This window comes from Nannospalax galili, unplaced genomic scaffold (genome assembly GCF_000622305.1).
Source record: "Nannospalax galili isolate Female #2095 unplaced genomic scaffold, S.galili_v1.0 scaffold691, whole genome shotgun sequence".
Lineage (NCBI taxonomy): Eukaryota > Metazoa > Chordata > Mammalia > Rodentia > Spalacidae > Nannospalax > Nannospalax galili.
In genome coordinates, this window is record NW_008330362.1 from 1080778 (window position 1) to 1099367 (window position 18590).

Genomic DNA, 18590 nt, shown 5'->3' on the forward strand with positions numbered 1-18590 from the left:
TAATGCTGAAAGGGAAGGGTTCATCAAAAATCCCAGTGGGGCGTCTGAGCGTTTAACACACCTTCTGTAGACTAAAAACCCTGGAAGCAGTTGCGTCTAAGACAATGAAGCGTTTTTCTTTGCTTCCTTAAATAATGCGATGTGATGGTGCCAGGCAACAGCCCTCCACTGGCCACCCCAGCCCGCACCACCAGCAGCAGCAGCAGGTGGAGGGTTAGGATGATCAAAAATCCCAGTGGGGCGTCTGAGCGTTTAACACACCTTCTGTAGACTAAAAACCCTGGAAGCAGTTGCGTCTAAGACAATGAAGCGTTTTTCTTTGCTTCCTTAAATAATGCGATGTGATGGTGCCAGGCAACAGCCCTCCACTGGCCACCCCAGCCCGCACCACCAGCAGCAGCAGCAGGTGGAGGGTTAGGATGCTGTAGACCAGAGGATGACAGCTTTGAATAACCCTTTCGATTTTTCATGAAGATATGCTGCTAGTGGTTCTCTCATCTCAGAAGATAGGGTAAGGAGGTTTTCGGACAAGCTAAAATAAACGGGATTCTTTGCCTGGAGCGGGCACACCGAGACACATCTTGAGTCAGCTAGATCCAGAGTGGATCCCAGGCACTGGAAGGCAGAGTTACCATCACCAAGGCCACCTCTCACGCCAGAGGTGTTTTTTTCAAAGGAGAAGTTGACTCCTGCAGTTTAGCCCTTGGGAGGAGGTAGGGGTTAGGCGGTAGTCGGGAAGATGAGAAAAACCGCCTCGAAGTGGACATGGGCCTCGCCCCGGGAAGTTCCGAGGTTGCGGTTCACTCGCTCCCGCCCAGTCGCCCTTCCTTCTCCCGGCGGCGCCCGACGTCGGAGACCGAGCCGAGCGGAGCCGGAGCCGAAGCCGAGAGAAGCCCAAGCCTCCACTGCGCCTGGCCTCTCTCGGCCGCCGGTACCCGCGCCGGCCGACTCCGCCGGGCAGGCCTAGGCCGCGCCCGCCGGGCCCGGCGCCGCTCAGGGCGGCGGAGGCGGAGCAGGCCCGGCACAAACTTCCTTGCGCGTCTGCACGCGCGTCACGGCCCGGCCGGCCCCCAGCGCCATTCCCCGCAGCGGCGCCCGCCCGGCTCCTCACACACTCCGGCTCCCGCTGGGGACCCGTCCGCCACCCGCGGCTCTCCACGCTCAGCCGCCCCCCACTTTACCTCCAAGTCGCGGCCTTTGTTCTTGAAATTCTTGAGCCGTTGGTTGTCCAATTTCTCGTTGTCCGCCATGGCCGGGCCGGTGACTCGTCCCCCCGCCCGGGCCCCGCGGGATCCGCCCCAACCACCGCGCCGCACCGACGCTCCCAGGAACCCGGCCGCCGCCTGCGCCGCTCCGCTCGCCTGCCGGCCGCTCCCTTCCTCTTCTCTCGGGCCTCCGCTGCGGTCTCGGCCTCCTCTCCCCGCCCGCCCCCACTTCACCCCAAGCCCGAGCACCACAGCAGCTCCGGAGAAGACAACTGCGAGCCCCACTGCAACGGCGGCGGAATGTGCTGCCGGCTGAGAGGGGGAGGCGGCCTCGATCTGAGGGCCGGCGCCGCGGCCACGCCCATCGCCGCCAGCCCGGCTTACCGATTGGTCGGCCGGGCTCCGGCGCGCTTGACCAATCAGAAGAGGCGATGGAGAGCGGGGGCGGAAGAGCGCAGGGAAAGAGGAAGAGAGTGGCGCGGGGAGGAAACAGCGGGCGGCTGAGCTGCTTGGGAGGGGAGGGGCCCTGTGCGGCGGGAGAAACTCGGAGGAAGCGAAAGAGAAGCCGATTCGAGGGGAGGCGGGACAGGCAGGGAGCCTCCCGACACGCGGCGGGGAGGAGTGCGCCTGTTTTTGGAGGCATTGTGGTCGGGATAGCCCTGGATGTTGGGGGTCCAGAGTCGAAGCGGAGTTAAATCCTTCTTTTCTTCCCCCGTATTACATGAACCCATCATTGACCTTGCCAGGCAGAGACTAGGTTCCACTTTGGGTTCAGAGTCCCTTCCTTTTTCCCCCTCGGCATTGCATGCCATCCTAAGGCCAGGCCTTTGGGGCTAGGACTGATTGGGGAGGTGGGCCCTCCGGAAACACCCGTTTCACGTTGGTGAAAGAGGAAAAAGGGCTGGTTGACGAACGGGTGTCACTCTCAAGTGCTGGCAACAGGTAGGAACTTGGGGAGTTGATGATCCTCTCGTGAAACCCCTTTCTGCGTATTTCGTCTTGGAAAGTTGAAGAAGCTACTTGGCCGCGAAATAGCAATTTATAGAGGACGAGGACTGTGATCCGTGACATAGTAAATGCTACACTGTAACTTGACAAATTCCAAAAATTAACCATCTTCACTAGGAACATTGTAACTACAGGCCAGATACAAAAGAGCTGCCCAAAATTTTCAGAAGAGATCGTGGCTGGCAGAGTTTGTTATTCCAGCTCCTGTGAGTGAGGTGGGGAACCGCTGAGGCAGGAGGATCTCATGTTCAAGGCCTGCCTGAGCCGCAGAGTAAGTTCAGAGCCAATCTGGGCAACTCAGACCCTGCCCCCCATCCCAAGATAAAAAATACAGAGATTCAGCTCTGTAGCAAAGCCTAGTGTATGGGAGGCCCTTGGTTCAGAAAAGGGTGGGCAAATGTTTTCAAGAAAGTATATTTAATTACCGACTGATAGTTCCTCAGATGTGCATAGTTTTGTGAAGCAGTAGCGATTCTGGATCAGAAGAAACGGAGAAGCTGGATGTGTTTGGATATGGCAAAGCAGGAGGAAGAGTCCCTATTGCAAACTCCTTTGGAAACTTTTGACTTTTGGTTCTTTCTGGTATACTTTGTTCTCATAGAACTACGTGCAGAAATGAATGTTTAAGATGCAAATATTTCATAAACACAAAGTCAAAGGAGGGGATTTTAAAAAGCACAATGCAAAAACAATGGGTATAGACAGTGTAAAGGACCTAGTTTTCTCAGGAAGGAGGAATAAAGAGAAGTGGAATACAATGGGAATCCTTGAAGATTAGTTATAATGGGAGGAAAGGTCAAAACAAACAAAATCCCTTAGACACCGAATAATGCTTTTCAAGTCAATCTTTGATACTTTGTATACTTTCTGGCTGGGCTGTGGCAAACAAGCTATTTGGAAGTAATTCACACTAAAGATTAGCTTGATTGTAAATTGAGCTCAGATCTTAAAATACAAATGATGAAGTTCGTTTCATTATACTTTGTGTGTGGTGCATGATTATGGCAGGCACACCCTTGTGCTCCTTGAGAGGCCAGAGCAGAATGTCTGATGTCTTCCTCTATTGCTCTCTGGCTTACTGTCTGGAGACACTATCTCTGAACAAGAAGCTTGCATTTTTTTTCCCCCAAAACTCGTTTAATTGGAATAACATTGTGTTTGCAGGCTGGAAAATTAGTATATTTTTAATGAGATTAAGCTGGTCGTGGTGGCTTATGCTATAATCCCAACATTTAGAAGGCTCAGGCAGTAGGTTCTAGAATTCTGAGGCCAGTCTAGGCTACGTTGGGAGACCCTGTGTCCAAAAGCAAAAGAGATCTGGGTGTGGTGAATCATGCTAGCACTCTCAGAATTTATGAGTCTGAGTAATTTCTAGGCCAGCCTGGGCTATACAGAGTCTGCCTTAAAAAAGGAACAGAAAGGAAGGATGGTTTAGGATAAGGAAATTCAGTTGTAAAGCTAGAGACAGCAAGTTGCACCATCTTAGATTCAATCATAAGATTACTTGAACAAAATGTTACATAATATTTAGTAAAGAAGAAATTCAGGGACTGGAGAGATTGCTCAGAGGTAAAAAGTACTGACTGCTCTTGCAGAAGACCTGGGTTCAGTTCCCAGCAGTCACATGGCAGCCAACAACTATTCCTAACTCTAGTTCCAGGGAATTCTGATGTCTTCTTCTGGCCTCTGCCAGCATTGCACGCACATGGTACTTAAACACATGCATAACATAAGAATTTGAAAAATCAAATCAGGGAAGAAATTTTATATGTTGCTAAATCTTACTAAAATATAATTTGTATTTGTTACAGTTGGGCTGGTTCTTTCTGGGGAGAAAAACAGTGACTATTAGGTAATTACTATAATTTGTATATAGTTTGTCTCCCAAATGTTCATGCATTGAAGCTTGGTAATCAGGTGATAATGTCGGGAAGTTATGAGTTCTTTTTTATTTTATTTTATTTTTTATTATTTTTTTTATGTGTATGAGTCTATTGCCTGCATGTATGTGAGTGTACTGTATCCTGCAATGCCATGGAGGTCAGAAGAGGGCTTTGGATTCCCCGGAACTGGAGTTAAGGATGGTTGGTAGCCACCATGTGAGTGCTGGGGATCGAACCCGGGTCCTCTACAAGAGCAGTCAGTGCTCCTTAACCACTGAGCAATCTCTCCAGCCCCGGAGAAGTTATGAGTTCTTTAAGAGGTGGAGCCAAGGGCTGGAGAGATGGCTCAGAGGTTAAGAGCATTTGTTGCTCTTGCAGAGGACTGGAGTTTGATACCCAGGACCCACATCAGGTGGCTTACAGTCACCTGTAACTCCTGCTCCAGGGGCTCTCTTAGGGGGATTCCCCTAGGAAAGGATTAAGATAGTTGTTATGGGACCCTTTGTTCTCTAGAGAGTTATAAAAAGAACAAGCCTGGCTGATCTATTCCATTTGGCTATCTTACCATGTGATCTTTCTATTACACTTCTGTGATACCATCTGCCCCAAACGGGCGTGGGGGGTGGGGGTGGCAGCGGCTCACCAGACCCAGTCCTGTGGTATTTGAACTTTCAGCTTCCAAAAGTGAAACCTCTTTTCTTGAGAAAGTAGCCAGGAATTTTTTTTTTTTTTTAAACCTCAGAGCCTTAGTAGTGTGTGTGTAAAACGCCCTATGTAGACCAGGCTGGCCTGGGTCTGATCTGCCAGCCTCTACCTTTCGAGTGCTGGGATTAAAGGCATGCATCACCATGCCTGGTTTAGCTTATTTTTTAAACTTAGTTTTGACTAATCAAAGAAAAACTTTGGATTTAGGCTTAGCTTCCATCCTAATAGCTCTCACAACAGACAAAGTCTCTACCTCCATTTATAAAAATTTTGTTGGCACTGGAGAGATGGCTCAGTGGTTAAGAGCACTGGCTGCTCTAGCAGAGGATCTGGGTTTGATTCCCAGGACCCACATGGCAGCTAACAACCATCCCTAACTTCACCCTCTTCTGACCTCCATTGGCATTGCGTGACATGGATGCACTTACATACATGCAGGCAATACACATATACACATTAAATAAAAATAAATAAAAATATTAAAAATAAATAAAATATTTTAAAAAACAATTAAAAAAAAAACAACTTTTAGTTTTGTTTGCCTCACTATATACCCCTGGCTGGCCTGCAACTCACTATGTAGATGAGGCTGGGACTTACAGATCCACTTACCTCTGCTTCCGAAGTGCTGAGATTAAAGGTGTTAAAGATGTGCCACCCTACCTGGCTAAAATAAAAAAAAAATTTTTTTTGAGACGTGGTCTCGCTGTAGCCCCAGCTGGCCTGGAACTTTCTATGTAGACCAGGCTGGCCCAATCTCACAGAGTCACCTGCTTCTGCCTCTGCCTCCTGAGTGCTGAGATCAAAGGTGTATACCACCACACCCAGCTAAAACCTTTTTATTTAAAATAATTACAGCTTCACAAGAATTGAAAAACAAAAAACAAAACAGACAAACAAAAACCTGAAAAGTTCAAGGTAGTCTGCCTACCTTTTATTCTTCCTCTCCCAATGGTAGCATATCATGTTACTATCAAAGCAACTAATATTGACATAATCCACCAGATGTGGTGACACACACTTTTAATCCCAGCACTTGGGAGGCAGAGGCAGACAGATCTCTAAGTCACACAGTAAATGTTAGAGCTGGCATATGAACTGACCCTGGTACCAGAACCAGTCTAATTGCCATGGAGGAACATAAACTTCAGTATTCACAGTAGCTTTTCAAGGTAGTTATTATTTCCATTTCCTGTATGAGAAGTCTGTAATTCAGTGAGGTTAAGTAACTGCTCAGGATCCTATCCAACTAGAAGGTGCTGGAGCCTTAGTTGATTCCAGGCCTGCCTAGCTCTAAAACCCCCACTGCTCATAGCTGACCTTTCTGCCTCCCTGCTGTCTCACACAGATCTCAGCTGGATCTCTCAAGAAGTCTAGTTCTGAATTGTCTAGACAGTGGCTATCAAAGCTCACAGCACATCGGAATCACCAGATTGATGGGGCTCTGTCCCCAGGGTTCTTATTTTAGTAGGTCGTAGCTCCTCATGATTGGTTAGTTGGTACTTATGGTTTTCTACTTCCTAGAATAGCCTTTGAGAACTACTGGATTGTTTGAACAACTCATTTTAAGGTAGTTTCAGCCTCAAGACAAGGACAGAGTTAAAATAAGGGCGGTGAGGTATCGCAATAACAGATCCTGTGTCACATAACAATAATGCATGTGTGAACCATGATTATGCATCTCCAACTCAAAAATGTAACTAAATAATTAGTGCCCCAAAGACTGAAAATTCTAAGCTAGTAATAGCCAGTTCCATTTTGGTGAATGGATTTATGCAGTATCTTCCTAGATCCCTCTCTGGTTTTAATTTTTTTCTTGAATTTCCTTGCATGGTATTCTCTTTATACAGTCTTCACAAAGACTGGCTCCATTCAACCTATTTAAGTGTAGTTTGCCTTTCTTGGTTTTGTGTACTCTGGCACTCATTCCCTTTCCACTTCTTTGAAGGTTCAGGCCTGCCCAGTTCTTGAGTCAATGCCCAAAGTAGTCAGGAGGATGTGTCTCCATTAACTGTTCCTCAGCTCCTAAATTTGAATCCATTTGCCAGATATTGTGACTTTTAGTCTTCTCTCAGGCCCACCCTGAAGATCCAGGAGTGGGGTCCCCTGTTCAATCTGGGCTTACCTTGTTTTTTTGAGGCAGGGTCTCCCTGTAGCCCCAGCTAGTTTAGAACTTGCTATGTAGATCAGGCTGGACCAATCTCAGAGATTCGCCTGCCTCTGCGACCGAAGTGCTGGGATTAAAGGCATGCACCCCTACACTTGGCTGAACTTATCTTTTGTAACCATCTCTGTTACCAACAAACAAAACAGAAACACAGATTTAGTACCTCTGTTTTGGGTTGCCCTATTCAGGGGGATTCCTTTATGATCAAGGCAATGGAGGGGGGGGAACCCCCAAGTGCTGTTAATTCACAATTCTTTATTCTAATAGTAGCACTCAGTTTCTTCAACTGAAAACATTAGGTGTCTTTGATTCTTTATCCTGCTCTCCTGCATCCCATGTTTAACTAATATCAAAGAATATTGACTAAATAATCTTCATTCAGTCTCAGAGTTGCCTCCCCTCCATCCCCAGCATTCTCCTGTCCTCCTTGTCTAAGAGCTCTAAGAATTGTTTCATATTGATGATGTCTGAAGAAGAAAGTGTAAATATTATGTAGGTAGTTCAACCTCCTACTTTGCACTTGAACTCTCTCTTCCTCATCCCCTTCAAGTGGGCTTCCCAACTTCACTGGATCTTGAGTCATAGCCCATTTAATCTTCAGAGAATATGATTAGAAAATGCTTCTTGCTCACAAGGGCCTGGTGGCACCTGTAATGGCAGCTGCTTGGGAGTGCTGAGGCAAGAGGGTCAAAAGTTCAAGGTCGTTCTGGGCAACTTAGGAGGATCATATGTCTCAAAACAACAACAACAACAACAACAAAGGACATAACTCAGTGCTAGACAATAGTTGCCTAGCATATGTGAAAACCTGGGTTCAAGCCACAGTAACACCCCCCCACACACACTTCTTGTCAAAGACTAATGTACATAATCATTTAAAAGAAAATGCCATTGTAATAAGGGAAAACAAGTATCTGTGGAGATAACAAAGGGTGTGTGTGTATTAAATAGCTCTCCCTCTTTCTCCCTCCTCCACCCCAGTGTGTGTGTGTACACTTGTGAAATGCTTATCTTTAGAAATGCCCTGCAACTAGATTATAGGCTGTGTTTGATACTGAGGCTAGAACAGTGGCACTAACCAGTGTGGTGAAAATTCTCATGAACATGGGTGGCTTCAGTAGCTCTAATGAAGACAGACTGATGCCCTGAAGCAGACAACTCAGTTGGATAATCACATGTAAGTTAAGTAGGCACTAGCTTAAGGCATTTATTAGTTTTTCTATTACTGACTATAGACTATATACAACATATGGTACCATGTAGACACATAGAATTCTCAAACCAAAATTAAAAATAGTACAAGATTGAACACTTTCAAGGCACATAAATTAGTCTTGAAATATATACCTCATAGGATTTATCAGCTTTCTATTTATAATCTGTCACTGTGTTACACAAAACCCTGAAGTCCTTGGAGAACTTTGCCAATAGAGTTTCAACAGATTCTCCAGATGCCTTGAGAGTCAAAGGTCTAGAGCTCTGATATGCCATGCAGACTGGGTTGTCACAGCTTGCCGTGTGGTAGATTTCAGAAAAGTCTTTACCAAATCTTTTGATTTGTTTTTTTCTCACTCCATCACACTGTTAAAACTTGGAAAACTTCGTCCTTTCACCTACACACTTATTCTAACACCCTATTAGAACCTGTCAAAGGTTGCTGACCATATAATGAACGAGAATGTGAGCCTGGGAATTGTTAGACCATCTTATTTGGAACCCATTAGACACTAGAATGTCTTGTACTCTTGTCTCTTGGCTACAACCCTAAGATCTGCCTAATCAAACCTTGATGTTCTCCATGGCAGAACATAAGCTACCATACTGATCCCAAATTAGACTTCCTGGGTTTTTAGTTCTACTTATAAATAGAAGCATCAAAGAAAACATTTAACTTGTAGGTGATTGAGTCCAATAATGACCACCATTTATTTAAATCTGCCTATCAGCACCATTTAGAGCAATGGAAAAAATTAGTATCCACGTGACCTGTCAGAGCAGTTTAATTTCTAAAGAGAAGATTCTTAAGTTTTACATTTATTAATTTTCTAATTTACTTATCATTTATTTTTTGAGACAGGGTCTTACTATGTAGCCCAGGCTGGCCTAGAAATAGCAATCCTCCTGGCTCAAACTCCCAAGTGCTGAGATTACAGACTTGTGCCAACATACCCAGATTTTTTTCTTATACTTTTGTCTTCCATATAAAAAGAAGGAAAGTTGATGCTGTATTTATAGCAAAGTCATAAGTATTTGAAACTCTTTAAAAGTAATTCAGATTTGGCTAGGTGTGATGGTACATGCCCTTAATCCCAGCACTCTGGAGGCAGAAGCACGTGAATCTCTATGAGATCAAGGCCAGTCTGGTCTACATAGTGAGTTCCAGGCCAGCCAAGGATACATAGTGATCTCTCTCTCTCTCTTTCTATCTCTCTCTTTCTCTCTCTCTCTCTCTCTCTCTCTCTCTCTCTCTCTCTCTCTCTCTCTCTCTCTCCTCTCAAAAAAATTACTATTATTGTTTGAATGTACAAGTTCCCCCAAGGCTTGTGTGTTCAAATACTTTGTCCCTAATTGGTGACAGTTTGGGAAGTTGATGGAGCCTATAGGATGTGAGACTTAGCTGGATGAGTGTCTCTCTGAGGAGCAGGCATTGTGGTTTACAGCCTTGCTCTCTTTTTGTCCTGTCTCTGCTTTCTGATCTACCAAGAAGTGAGCAAGCAGCCTTAGGCTCCTGTCACCACAGCCGGAGCCCCTTCCAGCACCATGCCTTCTTTGCCCTGATGGACTGTGCTCTCAGGCTGTGAGCCAAGGAAATCCTCCTCCCTTAAGTTGCTCATGTCAGGTATTTGGTCACAGTGATTGGGACTAACACGCTATAAAAATCTCACACTTCCCACATTTTTTTTGAGACATATAACCAATACATATAACATATGAACTTGCTATGTAATCAAGGGTGACCTTGAACTTCTAATCCTCCTGATTGCATATGGGCATGTGCCAACATGCCAGGTTTTAGGTGATGCTGAGAATTGAACCCAGGGCTTCATGCATGCTAGATAAACATTCTCCCAACTGAACTAACTGAACTATATTCCCTAGACTCCCTCCCTTTTTTGTTGCTTTTTTTTTTTTTTTAGCATTGCTTAAAAAAATAACACATTTAAAAAACTTTCTATAGGTTGGAGAATTTGGAAGAGGAATGAATGTCAAACTCACATTTAGCAACAGTGAGAAATTTCATAGTATTGTTGAAGTGTTTGTTTTGAGGCAGGCTCAAACTAGCACAGGCTGACTGTGCAGCCTACACACTGTGTAGCCCAGATTATTCTTGAACTTATGTGGTTATCCTTCTGCCTCAGCATCCTGAGTGCTGAGATTAGAGGCTAGAGTCACCCATCTTTGATTCACGGTTGGATTCCTGTCAGTCCTCCTGGGGGTATCTAACTTTCTCTCTCTCTCTCTCTCTCTCTCTCTCTCTCTCTCTTTCTCTCTCCTCCCCCCCCTATCCCTTTCCTTCATTCTTTCTCATTCCTTCTGTCCTTCCCCTCTTTCTTTCTCTCTCTCCTCCTCTCCCTTCTTTCCTCTTTTCCTTCCTCCTTTTCCCTCTCCCATGTGCTACCTCTCTTCAGGAATAATTTATATATATTTTATATGGCTCATATTACAATGTATGTTGCCTTCATCACAAACCTAACACAACAGAAAGGAGGGGAGAGAGATAGACCACATGTATGTTCCCACCCATCCCATGTAAACCATAGTATAATGTACATCTTACTACGTGCTTTATAGTGTAGTATATAATATGGTATAAAGTATGTCTACATGTATCCAGAGGGTTGGCATTATGGATATGTGATCCCTATAGTTACATAAGGCCCCATGCTTGTTTGTTTGTTTGTTTGTTTTTGAGACAAGGTCTCCCTGTAGCCTCAGCTGGCCTGAAACTCTCCATGCAGACCAGGCTGGCCCTCTATCTCAAAGAGATCTGCCTGCCTTTGCCTCCAAGTGCTGGGATTAAAGTTTATATAAAAATTTTTATATCTATGAGTGTTTTGCCTGAATGTATGTAAGTACACCAGATATGTACAATGACCGTGAAGGCCAGAAGAGGGCAGTGGATCCCATTGAACTGGAGTTAAGTGTAGTTGTTAGCTGTCACATGGGTGCTGCGTACCAAACCAAGGTCCTTTGCAAGAGCAGCCAGTGCTTTTAACTGCTGAGTCATCTCTCCAGTCCCAAATTCTTAATTTTTGAACAAGGGCCCCACATTTCTATTTTGCACTGGTTCTTGCAAATTATGTTGTGTGCCTGGTATAGTGTAGTAAATAACCTTTTGAAGTTATTCTTTTCCAATGTATTTTTTTCAGTTTTCAAAGAAATGCCTACATAGTGTTTCTAATGTAAATGTAACTACTATAAATGTAAATAGAGTCATTCATCATTTTCAACCTGCCTTTTCATTTAGTGTCATTTCTCCCTATTAATTTGTTTCATAATTTGACTAAAAGAATATTATTAAAGAAACTTTAAAATACCTGTTGTATAAATGCCTCACTAATTTCCTAGGATAAATCCCTAGAATTAGAGTTGCTGGGTCTAAAAGTATGACCTTTTTTTTTGTTTTGTTTTTTGTTTTTTGTTTTTTGAGACAAGGTCTCCCTGTAGCCCCAAATAGGGCTGGCCTTGAACTCACAGCAATTCACCTGCCTTGCCTCCCGAGTTCTGGGATCAAAGATGTGCCTCACCACACCCGGGGGTATGACCATTTTTATGTGTAACATATGCTGCCTGATTGCTCCTCAGAAAGATTATAGTAGGTTAGACCACTGTAATTCCCACCAGCAGTGCAGTGTCATGATTGCCACAAGCTAACTCAGCATAACAGCTCAGTATCATCTCTGCCAATCTGATAGTGTTTGTTCTTTCTAATGGTCTTAGCTGGCATTATTGTTAGCTTGCTAGGATGTCATTGATACCCCTAACTTGGAATGGCAGTTTATTGAATTAAACAGAGTACCTTTTATGGAATGATTTAAATGGGCCTTCTTGGCCAAATCTGTAAGACACTACTCTAAGCTCCCAACTTGTCTTTTAAGTTAACAAGGTTGTTCTTCACAGGTATCATTCAAGGGTGCTGTGAGCCCTGAACAAGATCCCAAGGGCACTAAACTGCTGTCCTGTTCTTTTCTTTTTCTTTTTTCTTTTTTTTGTTCTTTTTGGTTTTTTGAGATGTGGTTTCATGTAGCCCAGGCAGTCTTGATCTCATTATGTAGGTGAGGATGACTTTGAACTCCTGATCTCCTTGCTTCCACCTCCCAATGCTGACATTACAAGCATGTATCAGCATATCCAGATTCCTTCTGTTCTTAACATCCCAATTGTAAAAAAAAAAAAAAAAAAAAAAAAAAAAATTTTTCTTCTAGCCAGGCATGGTGGCACATGCCTTTAATCCCAGCACTTGGGATGCAGAGGCAGGTGGATCTTTGTGAGTTCAAGGCCAGCCTGGTCTACATAGTGAGTTCCAGGCACACTGAGATACAGGGAGATCCTGTCTCAAAAAGAAAAAGAAGAAAAAAAAAACCATTTCTAATTCTGCAAGTTTCTTTGTTGTAAGAAAATAGTACAAAAAATTCCCCTGTATTGCTTGGCAGGGTTCCCCAGCTGGCTTTCACATCCTCACTTGCTCTAACTCTAAGAATGAACTGTTGGCATCTTATTTTGCTACCTTTTTCAGAGATGATTTACTTCAAATTCTTCAATTCATAATCACAGAAAACCTGCTATAAAATTATTTTGTGTATACATTATTTAAATTTTGTCATTTCCCCACTTACGCCTTTTATAGAAAATGGAGGGAAAAAAGTCTGACCCATAATTCAAACAAGGGCCACATACTATTGTGAGTTCTTAGGACTTTCCCCTCCTTCTTGCTTTGTGTCACATTTTTTCAGTAAGTCACAGAATGATGTAAAGAGCTACTGTTTTGAAACCCAGATCCCACAACTCTGCTTGGTTAGCTTTTGCTTTGTTGTGTTATTTATTTTTGTATTTGTGTTTGAAAGTAGATAAAAGTTGCTTTAAAAAGAAAAAATAAGATACAAAAAGTTAGAGGAGTGGCATTTAACTACAGATAATAGAAATTTGCAATAGTAAATTATAAGTTTTATAAATGAAAAGTTCAAAAATATTTTTTGTTGTTGTTGCTGTTCATTTGTTTTTTAAGACAAGCTCTCAGGGGGCTGGAGAGATGGCTCAGAGGATAAGAACACTGACTGTTCTTGCAGAAGACCTGGGTTCGAATCCCAGCACCCACATGGCAGCTAACAACTGTCCATAACTCCAGTTCCAGGGAGGACAGTCTCTTCTGTCCTCCACGGGCATTGCACGACATGGGTGCACTCACCTACATGCAGGCAATTACACGCATACACATTGTCATGGTTTGATTCTTTGCTGCTGTGACAAAACACTCTGACCAGTACCAACTTGGGGAGGAAAGGGTTTATTTGTCTTACATCTCCCAGATCACAGTTCATCAGGGAGTCCAAGGTAGGAACTCAGGGCAGGAACCTGGAGGCAGAAGCCCTGGGTTCCGTCATCAGCATTGCATAAATCTGGCATGGTGGCGTACACTTGCAATCCCAGCACTCAAGAGGTGAGGTTGAAGGTCATCCTCAGCAATACAGTGCATTCATGGCCAGCCTGAGCTACCTGAGAGAAAAAAAAATTACTATCTCAATACATTCAAATACTTTAAAGGGGCTGGAGCGATGGCTCAAGTGGTTAAGAGCACCAGTGGTTAAGAACGAGGACTGTGTTTCAGTTCCCATCACCCACATGGGCTAACAACTGTCCATAACTCCAGTTCTAGGGGATTGACGCCCTCTTCTGACCTCCATGGGCATTGGGTGACATAGGTACACTTACACACATGTAGGCAATACACTCATATTTGTAAAATAGAAATAATAAATAAAAGAAGCTATCATGTAGCCCAAGCTAGCCTCAAACTCACTATGTAGTGACGCTGGCCTAGATTCTTCTGCCTCTGCCACCTGAGTGCTGGGGTTGCAGGTAAGCCCTATCATGCCCAGCCAAAAATCTTTTTTAAGTGCTCTGGACTTTTGAATTTTTCCAGAGCCTTTCTAAAAAGATTTTTTTCCCCCTTTACTAATGGTATCTGGCAAGGAAAAGCTGATCATATGCAAATAAAGATACTCTAACTCATTTAGAAAAGGGAAAATTAAAAGTAGTAAAAAATATGCTTTCTTAACACTGGAAACAAGGGCTTGGTGTGCTTAGTGGGATAACACTAAACAGCTTTCTTTTGTCTTGAGTCTTTTATTAAAAACCAAAACAGTGTGAGAGATGTTGATAGGGTAAATTAAAGCTCTAACTGTGTTTAGTGCAGGCATGGGCTCCTGAGGCCCTGAGGGGGACCAAGCCTTGAGCTCAGCTGACCTAATCTTGTACAATTTTAAGGCAAGTTAATAAATAGGGAGCAGATGGATATTTTTCTTATTAATCATTCAAAAACTCTCAGTGTCAAACAGTGTTTTGAACCTTTCTTATGAGAGCACCATTTCTTCTCCTTATCCTGTTTTAGAAGGAGGAAAAGAGGTGAGGAGAGGTAGAGCAGTTTGTCCAAAGTCACAACAACTAGAAGGCAGCAGAGCGCAGGACCTGGAGGCTCTCTGGGAAGGTCACCCGGAGCCCAGGTGGTTTAATCCCAAAGAACTTGTCAAGTGACCCACCAGTTTCATTTACTTCTACATTGGGACCCCACCCTCCAAAGAAATGACTGGAAATGCAGTCAGAGTTCAGTAGGACCAGGGCAATGGGGAAGGAAAGAGATCCAGACTCAGGCGAGGAAGAGGAACAAAGCCAGGAACCAAGGCTGTCTCATTTAAAAAAAAATTATGTTTATGTGTGTGTACACACACATGTGTACACATGTGGGTGGAGGTCAGAGGACAACTTACAGGAGTCAGTTCTTTTCCTGCACCTTGTGGGTCCCAGGGATCAAATTTGGGTCATCAGGCTTGATGGCAAGCTCCTTTACACACTGAGGAGATGATCTTGTCAGCTGTCATATGTATCTTTTTAACAACCACAACTGTTAAAGCCATCTAAATCTTCCTCCTCCTCCTCCTCCTCCTCCCCCTCCTCCTCCTCCTCTCCTTCCTTCTCCCCACCCCCTTTTTGGTCTTTTTGAGACAGGGTCTCCCTGTAGCTCACTTGGCCTGGGATTTGCTATGTAGACCAGGCTGGCCTTGATTTCACAGAGATCCAATTGCCTCTGCCTCCCAGGGCTGGAAGTAAAGGTGTGCACCACCATGCAGGGCTTAAGCTTTCTTCTTAAAGTCCAAAAAAAATTTTTTTTTGCATCAAAAATCAAGCTCTAATCCCAGCACTTAGCAGGCAGAGGCAGAGGACCTCTGTGAGATTGAGGCCAGCCTGGTCTACATAATGAATGCCAGGCCAGCTGGGGCTACAGGGAGACCCTGTCTCAAAAAGCCCTCCCCCCCCCAATCAAGCTTAGATGTCATATGAAATTATTTTGAAGAAAAAGAGTAAGTTGTAAAATAGCATTATTTATACAGGCAATAAAGTGGTGTCAAAAAAACACAGTCAAGAACAGTGGTAGCAATTCACTTCAAAGCAAGATAAAAGATATTAAGAATGTTACATAAGAAATAAAAGAACTAAGAATTCAAAATTGAAGTGACAGAAATCAAGAGAGAATTTTATGGTAGCAAAGCCTGATTCAGGCCTTTGGGCAACTGCTGGCAGAGTTACTAGTGAGGGAACTGGGTTTCTTCACAGGGCTCCTTTCCCCTCTCCTTTTAAACTTGTTGTTTGTATGTATACATGATGTGATGGGGGGACACATGTGCTACAGCATGTATGTGGAGGTCAAAGGACACCTTCATGGAGTCAGTTCTCTCATTCCACCTTTACTTAGGTTCCAGTAATCAAATTCAGGTGCCCACACATGTGCACAGAAAGTGCCTTTACTCACCTTAGTCACCTTTCCTGTCCCTCTTTCTTTTGTTCTTTTAAAAAGTGTGGTACTGGCCTTTAATCCCAGCACTCAGAAGGCAGAGGCAGGCAGATCTCTATGAGTTCCAGCCTGGTCTACATAGCTAGTTCCAAATCAACCGGGGTTACATAGTGAGACCTTGCCAATAAACAAACAAACAAACAAACAAACAAATGCAATCTAGCTGTGTAGCTCAAGTTGGTCTGAAAGTCATGCTATCACTGCCTCAGCCAGGCTGGCCTTGATATCACAGATTTCACCTGCTTCTGCTCCTGAGTGCTAGGATTGAAGGAGAGTGCCCCTCAGACCCCCTCCCTGTCCTCTGAGAAAGAGCTGTCCTCCACCTCACTCCAGAAATCCCCTAGATTGTTCAAACTGTTTCCTGGTACATCTGTTTATGGTTTCTATGGAAATGGTCTGGGGCAGAAAAGGAAGAATATTCTGCCCCAGATAAGCTAGCCAATGGCTGTATAGGTTAAGGCTCTGGAAATCAGCCCTAGATTGTTTGAACCCTTTCTTGGTATATCTGTTTATGGTTTCTATAGAAATCCCCTGCTCTGCAGTTTTTGTGCTTAAAAACCCTGCATTTCCATGGCTCTGAGTCACAGTGTAGCTCCCGAGCCTGCCTGCGTCCCCAGCAGTTAAGTTCTCCTGAGTCTCAGTGTCGGAGTGGTCAATTCAGGGAATTTTTCGGACCTCGAACATTTTGGGGGCTTGTCCGGGATTCCCTAAAAGACCCTCAGTCTGTTTTGCTGTCTTTTTTGTTCTCTGTTTGGCACCCGATGACATCAGATCTGGTTTCTCCTGCGGTGAATCTGTTTTGATTTCTGTTCTGGGTGTCCGGACTTCTAGGGGCTCAAGGTAGAGAAACTGGATGCAGTATTGCTCTCCAAGCCAGAGGATGGGGGATGCCCCAACCCTCCATCTGAATGGTTGACCACTTCTGCCCTCCGGGCCTTTGATGTCAACCCTAATCACTCTCCCAGCGATTCTCCAGCATGCAGCGCCTTTCTTCTGTGTCAGTCAAGTCTTGAACGGATATACCTGATCTGTCTTTTTCTTGTTTGTCTTTGTTTCAGTGTAATTCTTTTCTTTTCCATCATGGGTCAATCTCCTTCATCTGAAGACACTCCCCTTGACTTAATTCTTTCTCATTTTAAGGATTTCCAGAAGGCAGCCACAATCTCTGGAGACATTGTCTATTCAGGGAAATTCCGTACCCTTTGTTCTTTCGAATGGCTGTCTTTTGATGGTGACTGGCCCCCCACTGGGTCCTTTGATGTTAACAAACTTTCTTCTGTTCAGGCCATGATCTTTGGAAACCCAGGATACCCTGACCAGGTCCCCTATCTTATGGCTTATTTTTACCTCTTGGACAAGCCTCCAAAATGGTTAAAACCCCATTTACCCCTTCTCCCTCAAAGCACTCCCTTCTGTCCCTGGGGCCCCAATGGCCTCTTCATCAGTCTCACCCACCTCCTGTCCTTCCCCCTTCAACAGAGGACTCCCTTTTAGATCCTCCCCCTTATTCTCATCCCCCATCCACTCCCTCCCTTCTCCTGCCTCCACTCCCCCTCCTTCTCCTGCCTCTCTTCCCTCTCCTGCCTCTCCTCCTTCTCCTGCTTCTCCTGCCTCTACTGCCACTCCTCCTTCTCTGACCATCCCTCCACTCCTTACCCCTCTCCACACACATTCAGGCCAGCCCTATAGGCCTGAGTTGACCCCTGCCATCCTTCTCCTCTCTGCTATAGCCCTACCAGATTCCTCTGGCCACAGTTTTCTTGTTTATTCTCCTTTCTCAACCAGTGATCTTTATAATTGGAAATTACAAAATCCTCCTTTCTCTGAAAAACCCCAGGCTTTAATTGGGCTCCTGGAGACTATCTTTCTTACTCACCAGCCCACCTGGGATGATGTCCAACAACTCCTTCTCACCCTCTTCACCACTTATGAACACACCTGGAATCCTCTCCAAGGCCCAGAAATGGGTACTGGCCAAAAATAGCTGATTTACTGAGGATCCTGAGGTGATCGAGGAAATTTTCCCTTGCCACCACCCAGATTGGGATCCTAACACCTCTGCAAGTAGGGACTCACTCAGACACTATCACCAGATTCTTATAGGGGGTCTCCAGGCTGCTTCTAAAAGGCCTACAAATTTTTCAAAAGTCAGTCAGGTTTTGCAGGGACAGACAGAGTCACAGTTCTTAGAGAGATTGATGGAAGCCTATCAGGCTTATATGCCCCTTTGATCCAGAGGCACCTGAGAATCAATGAGCAATAAACATCATCTTCATGACTCAGTCTGCTCCTGATATCTGGAAGAAATTGCAAAAGTTGGAAGGCTTTGAAGTTAAGAGTCTCTCTGAATTGCCTGAAATCGCCCCAAAAGTCTTCAATAACCGTGAGACCCAGGAGGAACGTGAGGAATGTTGCAATCGAAAACTGGCATGGGCTTTGGCTCTAAGAGAGGGTGAACGCCCCCCCAGAATATATCCTCCCAGAGATCAGAATTGGCAGAGGGGACCAGGCCCTCAGGCTGGCCCCTTAAAGAGAGACCAGTGTGTCTACTGTAA

At 44.6% G+C, this 18590-nt stretch overlaps 1 protein-coding gene across 1 annotated transcript in view; it reads right to left on the reverse strand.

The window, feature by feature from the left end:
* Positions 1-1553, reverse strand: part of Kpna4 (karyopherin subunit alpha 4) — a 59648-nt gene extending 58095 nt beyond the window's left edge. Inside the window, exon 1 of the mRNA XM_008847316.3 lies at positions 1182-1553. Coding sequence (XP_008845538.1) covers positions 1182-1250 — 69 coding nt within the window. The 5' untranslated portion in view covers positions 1251-1553. The remainder of the gene's footprint in view (positions 1-1181) is intronic.
* Between the last annotated feature and the right edge of the window lie 17037 nt (positions 1554-18590).